The sequence below is a fragment of the Lactuca virosa genome, chromosome 9 (assembly GCF_052849685.1).
Source record: "Lactuca virosa cultivar CGN04683 chromosome 9, Lactuca_virosa_CGN04683_v6, whole genome shotgun sequence".
Lineage (NCBI taxonomy): Eukaryota > Viridiplantae > Streptophyta > Magnoliopsida > Asterales > Asteraceae > Lactuca > Lactuca virosa.
The window spans coordinates 11,609,613-11,619,679 of NC_136434.1; the positions used below are offsets into that span (position 1 = coordinate 11,609,613).

The 10,067-nt window shown below is 35.7% G+C and overlaps 1 protein-coding gene across 1 annotated transcript; it reads right to left on the reverse strand.

Annotated features, from left to right (window-relative positions):
* Nucleotides 1-5,591: 5,591 nt before the first annotated feature.
* On the reverse strand, nucleotides 5,592-9,651 carry LOC145136401 (sulfate transporter 3.1-like). The gene is made up of 12 exons (XM_079070521.1): nucleotides 9,181-9,651; nucleotides 8,850-9,057; nucleotides 8,598-8,769; nucleotides 8,420-8,485; nucleotides 8,205-8,318; nucleotides 7,760-7,876; nucleotides 7,127-7,253; nucleotides 6,748-7,034; nucleotides 6,469-6,659; nucleotides 6,295-6,380; nucleotides 6,107-6,183; nucleotides 5,592-6,007 (listed from the first exon to the last, which is right to left on the reverse strand). The coding sequence occupies exons 1-12, from the start codon at nucleotides 9,518-9,520 to the stop codon at nucleotides 5,798-5,800; spliced, it is 1,995 nt and encodes a 664-aa protein (XP_078926647.1). The 5' UTR covers nucleotides 9,521-9,651; the 3' UTR covers nucleotides 5,592-5,797.
* Nucleotides 9,652-10,067: the final 416 nt, after the last annotated feature.

Here is a 10,067-nt window from a genome sequence, read left to right on the forward strand (position 1 = left end):
GGATATCTTGGATGGCGGGCAGAATTGATCAATGAACTCTTCTTTCATTTGGGCCCATGTAGTGATAGATCCTGGGGGCAATGACTTGAGCCAATCCTTGGCAGTACCCTTCAAAGTAACCGGAAGCATGCGAAGTAGTTGAGTTTCCCGAGGCACATTTGGAACATTGAAATAATAAGCTACATCATTAACTTCGTCCAAGTGTTTGTAAGCGTCTTCGTGGTCTTTGCCTGTGAAGAGGATCTCCTTAAGTAGAGCCAGGATGTGACCCTTGAGCTCAAAAGTAGCAGTAGCGGGAATTGCGGGTTGCACAAGTCCCGGTCCGGTATCATCGCGTATCCTCTTCTTCCATTCCCCCATGGGGACTTCATCAATGTTAGCCATGAGAATAGCTAATTCGTCGTCGGAATCGGAAACGTGACCGAATGTAGGGTCTTCTTCTTCCTCGGTCTCGTACTCGGCGTCTTCTTTAATTGGGTCTTCGATTGTCAAAGAGGCGCTGGATGCTCCTGATTTGCTGCTCTTCTTCTTGCTGAAAACGGACTTTAGGTTCTTTAATGGCGAATTCCTTGAAGAAGCGGATTCTCCAACGGATTTTCCTTTGTTCTTCCTTAGGGCGGATTCCGGGTCGTCTAGAGGAGGGATCAAAGGTGTATCAGATCCTCGGGTCATGAAACAACTGCAAATAAAACAAGAAAAATGCGTAAAAAGAACAAAAATAAAATAAAAGCTAAAACTGTGAACAGTGATGGACTCGCCGAGTTTCGTCGAGTGCACTCGGCGAGTTCAAGGTAAAAACAGAAAAATTTTCTACTTAATTTATTAAAACAAGGATTGATCAAAACCTATACTAACTACTAAATTACCTCAGAATTAACTTTGAGTAAGATAAATCCCACACAAAGGATCGATAAAAATAGAAATTAGTGCTAATTTAGAACCGTTCCCCGGCAACGGCGTCAAAAACTTGATGTGTGTGAAATGCACTGGTTTTAATCCTACTTTTGAGTTATAAATTGAGCACACAAAGGCAGTGAACCTGTCTTTTAGTGGTATAGTTGGGTAAGTAGAGTGTCGAACTCAGGGAACGGTAAATTAAAACTAAAAACTAATTTTATCTAAATTAAATAGTAAATATGGGTTTTCTCTAGTTTTACAAGACTAGAAACTTACTAATACTACTTAGGCTAAGAACTAGAAAAACAAAGATTTAACTGAATTTAATAATAAAAGGGACTTCTGTTTAGTTCAACTCAATTGATCCTATGGTTGATATTATGGTAATAGTGCAATGGATTAATTCTTCTATTGGCTACCTATTCAAGTGATTAGCCTTGCGTTCGCTACGATAATCCTTAGAAAACAAACTAGCTCAAACAGTGATCAGTTGTCTAATTTAATTTAATTCACTAGATTATTTATTCGGGTTAATTTAGACTTGTAATAGCTAACTAAATTGGTCCTTTAGTTAACCTCTTGCTGATGGTCATCAAACAAGCTCACACATGAATTTACCTAATTTTTCTTATTAATTCTAGTTTCACGTTCGTTAGTCCTAGACATATGATAAAGTGGTCACATAAACATATGGGGTTGATAATTAAAAGATGTTCATACTATTTAATTATCTTCCTATTAACAGAAAATTAGTTGTCATTCACACACAAGGTTCTTTAACAAGCTAAAATTAACAAGATCACCAATATTTAATTAATCCTACCATTAATCAAACCATAATATCAATTTTGTATCCCCAAACAGAAGTTTAAGAGTTTTAGCTCATGATTGAGGTAATTAACAGCAATAAAACGAATTCTAATTGTCTAACCATAGTTGAGAAACAATAGATTAAGTAGAATGATGAGAATGTGCCTCAAATCTTCTTCGGAATTGGATTCTAGGTTGTATCTTCGTTCTCTAGGGTTCTTCTAGCTCTTCAATCGCAACTTGCTTCTCCCCAAAGGTTCCAGCAGTCCTTTCATCGGATTAAGACCCGCTATTTATAATTATCACAAAACAGGGGCTACTCGGCGAGTAGGTCGTGGACTCGCCGAGTACTAGTGTGAAATCCGTGTTCGGTAAGGAATCTTGACTTTTCTTTCGGGAACATTCTAATGAACTCGCCGAGTACATGCGTGGACTCGCCGAGTAAGTGTATAGTTTTCCCTTTTTCTTCATTCTTTGATCTATAATTGCTTCTCCTTTTTCCTTTCTGCTTCCAAGCATGTCTTTTGGACTGAAAACACAATATAAGCATTATTAAGTACCTTTTGTCCATATTATGCATATAATTAGCCAAAAATGAATAGAAATATATGTTAAACATATGATTAATTATGCACATATCATGGGTACTCTTGTTTAATTTATCCGATAATACCCAGATAGTGTCTACACCACGAGGAGTCTTTGGTAATTTGGTGATGAAGTCCATCGTTATTTGTTCCCACTTTCACATCAGGATATCCAGAGGTTGTAATTTTCCATGGGGCATCTATTGTTCGGCCTTAACCTCTCGACGTACCATGTTACATCTCTCTTCATACAAGGCCACTAGTATCTGTGTCTGAGGTCCATGTACATCTTTGTAGCTCCTGGATGAATTGAGAACTTAGACTTGTACGCCTCATCCATCAGTACTTGTCTAGCTCCTGGATGAATTAAGAACACAAGTCATATACCTAAATTTTCTTCCAAATTGATCTAATTGAAAGAATCAATTGACAAATCAAATCAAATCTGTAGATCGATTAACGATTTGGAACCACAACAAAATTGATGAGATGATATCACGTTGAAGATCAAACCAAATCTAAAAAAATCTCATGTAGATTAAGTACACAATTGGATGCGAGATTTAGAGATGAATTCTGATTCAATATTGAATGATTTGAGAAGAAAATCCAACAAACAATGTGAATGAATGATAAAGTAGATGTCGAGAAAAGTTTTGAAAAATTAGTGAATGATTTGGGCTTTCAATCAGATCAGGTGAATTGTAAACAAGAATTTGGGCTTTTGAATCATATGAACACTAACAAATTGTATATTTGGATCAATTTAACATAGATCGGGATGGATCAACACATACATATTGGATCAATAGGATCGGGCTAAAAAATATATGAATCAATGAAAGAAAATGAATTGGATCAACAAATTTGGCATGAAACAAAATAGATCCAACTGGAAAATCTTGATAAACAAGAAATTCAAAGAAAGATATACACAATTTAGAAATTTTGGAGAGACTCACCAAAAGATTTCGAATCTTGAATCGATTACGCAAAATATAGTCAAATCATGAACCGTTCCATGAACTAATCGCTTAAATCTTCATGATTTGGCTCTGATACCACTTGTTAGGACATGAAGCTTTGATTTGACATTGCGGAACGTAGAAGTGCATAATCGAAAGAAACAAATTAATGTTTAAGTACAATTGTATTGTTAAAATGTAGTAGAAAAACATTTATAGTAGCATGTACTTGCTTCCTACAATACTCTCTCTCAAACTAATCTACTCATCTATACAAAATGAGAGCTCTCTCATCCTACAAAAAACATTAAACTACTATATATAGGGAAGCTTAACCCACAAGTCACAAGGCTATTCCCACACATGTCATAATAGGGGTGAAGCCTTCAAGTCATCACCAAATGGAGAGCTTTGCACCCCAACACCTTTCACTTCCTCTCTTGAGTTGCGTGCCTATAGTGATGCTGACTTGGATAACAATGTTTATGATATCAAGTCCACTACTAGGTATTGTATCTTTCTGGGAGATTTGTTGATTTCATGGGAAAGTAAGAAACAAGATGCCGTCTCTCGATCATCTACATAATTTGAGTATCGAACTATGGCTGTTGTTACTTGCGAGATTGTGTGGCTGTGATGGCTTCTTGCAAATACGGGTGTTCATATTTCACTCCCTATCCCTTTGCACTGTGACAATGAGAGTGCAATAATGATTGCCAAGAATTCATTGTTTCATGAGTGGACAAAGAATATTGAGATTGAATGTCATTTCCCTCGTCACCACTTTCAGTAGGGGACTATTTCTCTTCCTCATGTTCCATCCACAATGCACATTGCTCATATATTTACGAAAGCCTTGACTGCTCATCAGTTTCATTTTCTGATTGACAAACTCTCAATGCTTATTGTTGTATGAGTTTTAGAAAGAAAAAAAAAAGGGGGGGGGGGGGGGGGTGTTAACCTAATAATAAAGTTATTAGGCATTTTTCTGGTTTGGGTCATGTTTGACCTTTTTGACCAATAACTATGTTTAACCTAATTAACTTTCCTATTTATATTGTATTTCCCTTTCATTATAATGTACTCTTTTATTATTCAATAATGAAACTCTACCAATATTTTGTTCATTAGTTTACACACATAACATTGGTGTGGGGTTATTTTCACGAAGTCCAGACACTATAACCGTTGCTAGTCTCTTGTGCCACTCTAGCACCACCACATAGCCACGCCTACAATTTTCTTCTTTAGTTTGCTCTCTCTCTCTCTCTCTCTCTCTCTCTCTCTCTCTCTCTCTCTCTCTCTCTCTCTCATTTGTTGCACCCGAACACACATACAAACATTTTATGTTGCATTTTTAATCCATGATCTCCGTGTCTTGTTTTGATTTCAAGACACATATATTATATACGAGTGTGTATTTTAGTTTTCTCTCGATCGTTCCAGTGGGGTTAAAACCCCTTTTCTTTTATTCTCCTTTTGCTAATCATTAAAACATAAATAACTTAAGTTTACCTTTTTTTTTTCTTTCTAATTTGACCCGTACAAAAAGAAATAAAAAAAAAGGTATAAGCGGTTGGGCTTTATTTATTTTTTAAACTAATTAAAAACATGGACTAGTCACTAGATACTCTATAAGCCCAAAATACCATCATGCAATTTAAGTAATTTAAAGCCCAAATATATTTGGCAAGTATTATTTGTATTTACTTTTAGATATTAGAATATATACACATACACACAATATTTTTAATCAAACTACTATAAGATATATTTTTTCGATAAAAAAGGGATACCCCTTCGATCAAGAAAAAAAAACAATACCAAAACAATCATCTTTTACTTCAAAGAAAGCAAAACATAAGCAGACTTTAGAAAAGGTGCCAAAACACACATCCTACAAAAGAGGGCACCTTCACTATGGAAGGTTCCAGACATTCCTAGCCATGGAGCATAAGAGGAAGGCTTCATTAACATGCTCAACAATCTCGAATAGATGTCATCAGAAAAGGCCTTGACCACCAAATCATATGATCTTCTCTTATTATCACAATCTATAGCGAGAAATATGTATAATTAGTTGATAACTAATTGCATTTTTACCTGTTTTTTACTTGCATAATTAACTATTTCACCACTTTCTTTCTGTACAATCCCGTAATTTCCTTAGAATGTGATTAATGACGTTTGTATGTTATGTGTTGTCGCTAAGTTTTAGAGATATATTTCAATGTCAATATGTATGGTGTAAATATGCTTGTACTATCATTTTTATATTAACGCTTTATAATTTCTGATATAAGACGTATATATCAATGTGTAAATCTGACAATGGTAGCTGAAAACGAGCCCTTACTTCCATTTCGTAACTCGGTAATTATTATCCGTTTTCCTTGCACATTTTACTTGAAAGAGAACGTTCTACTCGTAAAAATTAGAAGAACTTGACAAAACGAGCTAATCAATATACAAATTATTTATCAGCATGAATACGCCTCTCAAGACAAAAACTAATAAATGCTCTTATAACGACGTCCATTAAACATTACTGTCACTTTGCGTCTCTTTTCCCAACGATGATCCACTTGAACCCGACTTTTCGACATTTTTGTATGTATGAAGCATGAAGTTGCAGGCTCCAACGGCTTCTCCTACCGTTAGATATATCCATTCCTGCCCGATGACTTCTATCAACTTTGCTTTATTCATCTTTTTTATCACCTCTCCTCCCGGATTCGCCAAAACCAACTATACAAGATTATCATATGTAACACATCAAGATTTAGCCATACATCGTTCAGATTTAAATATATAATAAAACATTAAAACATCGTTATTAATTAGTACCTTTAGTCCTCTTCTTTCCATAACCTTTTTAACCTCTCCCATCATTGTAATCCCGCTCGTGTCGATATTCCCCACCGCTGCAACGACCACGATGTTATTTTTCAATCTATATTTTTTTATTTTTACTTTTTTTTTGTTTTTTCTAAACTAGCTACATATAATATAGGACTCAGTTGGTGGTCACTTACCACTCAGTGCAAGTATGACGTATTGCAAGCTATCCTCCCCTGCCGTCTTCAATCTGTCTTCCTCCTCATCAACCCATCTTGAAATTCTGACAAATAGCGAAATTTTGAAATTAAAAAATCATTCAAGGGTATGTTTTTTTGAGCATTTTAACTCGATGAGCTGAATAATTATACCTTTCACGCAAGTAGCCAGCATTAGCAAAGTAAATTGGTGCATCAATTTGAAGTATGAGGATTCCTGGGACAGTTTTCACGTTTTGGTATTGATCGATGCTTCTATAGATCGATGAATCAGGTATGTGACCTAGTGCAAATGTTTTTGGCCTCGCGACAAATAGGAGTATCCTAAGCAATGACAATGCAACCTACAATTGTCCCGTTTAAACTAAATTAAAATACTGAAAACACATGAGACTGTATTATAATTTATATGTAATTAATTAAAAATCATACCGCAATGACTAATCCGATTTCAACACTCCCAAATACCACCCCAAAATACGCGCTCATGCACACAACAAAGTCAAACTTGTCGAGATTCCATAGATGAATAGCTTCTTCATAGTTAATAAGACCCAACATTGCTGAAATGATGATCGAAGACAACACAACAAGCGGTGTGTAATGAAAAAGTGGTGTCAGGAACAACAATGTGATCATCACCGCAATTGCCATCACGATGTTTGAAACCGCTGTTTTGCATCCCGCATTGAAGTTCACAGCCGAACGCGAAAATGGACCTATAATTTATATTGGTTTAGTAAAAGAAATATGTAACTTAAACCGGAAGCTCAAAGATATCGAAAAAGGGTATAATGGTAATTTTACACACCAGTGGTGAGGTAGCAAGAAGTGCATGATCCAGCTATGTTCATCATGCCAAAAGCAATCATCTCCTTGTTTCCATCAATGTTGTAGTTCTTGAACATGGCGAAGCTTCTTCCCACAGCAATTCCTTCCTGTTTGAAATTACATTATTGCCCCTGATGAGAATATGCTATAATGACTTGTACTATATGCTCTAAATATGATTCTTTTTGGGATTGGGGTGAAAGTTAGGTAATGGAATGCAAATTACATTATTATCCCTCAAGATAGACCCTCCCTAATGACTTGCACCTTATCCATGAAATCATGTAACATGTGTGTTTAATCCAAATTTGATCAAAACAGTGCTCATGTACTCCATAAAACTTTATTTTTTGTTTTTTTTTTTTCAAAATTTGAAATGGAATGCAAAAATTACACTGTTACCCCTTATCACTATAGACATATTGTAATGACTTGTATCGTACATGTACTTTTTGATTTTATGGAATATTTTGCTACCCAATTTTTGATCAAACAAATAGTCCCGTGACTCTGAACATTTTTTTTTTCTTTTTTAGAAGTTTTGGAAATAAATGCAAGTGGGAAGAAATAATTGAAAGTACAAGTGGTAAAGCATAGAGGACAAACGACTTACAGCAAGAGCAATAACACCCGTGACGATGCCGGTCTTGATTGCCGTAGATAGATATTGAGACCCAAAAGACAAGTCCATTATTGTTATAGGGTTTAGTCCTTTCTTCAATTCCCCAATCTGTATTTTACACAAAAGACATATAACTAATTATTGTATTTATAATTTTTTTTTAAAGTTAAGGGATACAAAAGAAACTGTGAAAGAATCTTATTGACCAATAGTCGACTTTATGAAAATTGTCCGAAATATGTCGGATGTAAGATAATGACATATATCTGATGACACACGGTTTGGATAGTATAGTAGATCCAGAATCTTTTACCAGTATTATCGTGTTTATCATTTTGATAACTCTCCCAGATAATAACAATTTTTTGTACTATGGACGAAATATAGAATGGATAGTCAAATATAAAAATTTGGTTATCTGAATTAAGAAACTAACCACTTGAACACCGTGTTTCTCGGCATGGGTGAGATAAACAAGAACGCTCCCCAAGATGACCGATGTCAAAGGAGCCATTGCCGATATCCAAAATAGCTTTGGTCGTTTTGTACTCTGTGTACATCAGTTTTCAGATTACAGATTATTTTTTAATTCGTGTTTATATATATAAACCAACGAAGTGAAATATATAGTATTAAAAAATAAATACTTACAACAAATCTAGCAACCAAGAGATAGAACAAGAAGCAAATGCCCAAAACTGCACTCTCCCACCTCCACTGTAGTTTTGAGAATTAATTTATTAGTATTAATAACATGTAAAACGTATTAAAAGTCAATTATTTTTTAATTAATAAAGGGAGTAAAAAATCAATAATTTATTTCAAGAACCTCGTGGGTTTGAGTGAAGACAGATCGCAACACAGAGACAAGATCAGTGCCATGAGTGAAGTGTTCGAGACCCAATATTCCTTTCAGCTGCTGTAAACAAACCACCGTCGCAGCGCCACCCATGAACCCTACGATCGTCGCGTGTGACAAGAAATCAACGATAAACCCAAGCCTGCATGGATTCGATTATGGTGTTGAGAGGCCTTCATTTTATTTTTAATTAAATATGTGTTTGAAGATCTGTATATTAACCTAAAGATTCCCAATGAAGCTTGGAAAACTCCGGCGAAGAACGTTGCCATGAAAGCTAACTGAAGATACAACTTTGGGTCTTCATTGGCGTTCACCACCGCACCTAACATGGAACCTATCAGCAGCGACGCTACTGCCACCGTCCCCACTGCTAAATCTTTCGAACTTCCCATCATAGCATAGACTAATGGAGGAATGAAGCTCGAATCTGCAAAATTCAACAAAAAAAAAAAAAATACAATTTTTTCTCTCAGTAATTTATATCGAAGTCTAAACCCACCATGATAATTGATAGAGGTGAAATAACGCTGGAAAAGTTTGAAGAGCTTACACAGGCCGAGAATCGGCGGGAGGTTGGCGAGCTTAGCGTAGCTGATCCCCTGAGGGATTGCTAAACTAGCAATGGTGATACCGGCAATTATGTCGGATTTAAAGAAACTCAAATTATAACGAGATCCCCAGTCGAAAATGGGGAAGAAATACTGAACTCCGAGTACGAATTTTCGTGAAGGAGGCTGGTTTTTGAATTGGCGCAGTGGGTCATCGGGAAAAAATGTTTCTTTCACGGTGCTCTTCAACGATTTTATGAATGGTTGCGGTGGCGGAATGGCAACTTTGTGCGGCTGCTGCTCGAAGTTCGATTTCGGGTAGTCATATTCTCCGGTACCCATTTTGTAGCCTTGTGAAGTGTGTAATAAATTTCTAGTTTTTAATTCTGTGCTCGGTGGCCGGAGGCGGAGATGGCGGTACCGTGGAGTAAGCAGAAGGAAGGAGGTGGAGCTTGTAGGAGATAGATGGAGGTGGAGTGGCTTTATATATTCTTTTTTGGAGTGGAAGGTGGAGCCTACCGCTGTTAACCTACTAATGATATGCCACGTGGTAAATGTCACAGTGGTGACTCTGTGGAGTATTCAATCTTGAACTGCTAACGAATCGAGAATGATAAAGTTTTAAGAAGTTATCGAGACTGATAAGTTTTAAGAGGTTGAATTTAAGACCATCTACGACTTTATTAACGGTTATTTAGATTGTTTATTAGTTTGTTTATTAGTTTAGAGACCCATTTATTACTTGATTTATTTTAAAAAAAATTAAATATAAAAGTCTAAACATTTGAAAAGTTTGAATTTATAAGAAAAATATTGAATTTTAAAAATTAAAGTGTTTTTTTCTCTAAATTTAAACAAATAGTTTAGATAAATAAATAAAGAAAATTAA

Excerpts from the sequence above, each read along its gene's own strand:
- LOC145136401 (XM_079070521.1), bottom strand. The coding sequence starts at position 9,520 with ATGGGTACCGGAGAATATGACTACCCGAAATCGAACTTCGAGCAGCAG. Across the intron at positions 8,486-8,597 it reads TCTTCACTCAAACCCACGAG|TGGAGGTGGGAGAGTGCAGT; the intron begins GTTCTTGAAATA and ends TCAAAACTACAG. Across the intron at positions 7,254-7,759 it reads CGGGTGTTATTGCTCTTGCT|GAAGGAATTGCTGTGGGAAG; the intron begins GTAAGTCGTTTG and ends AATTTCAAACAG.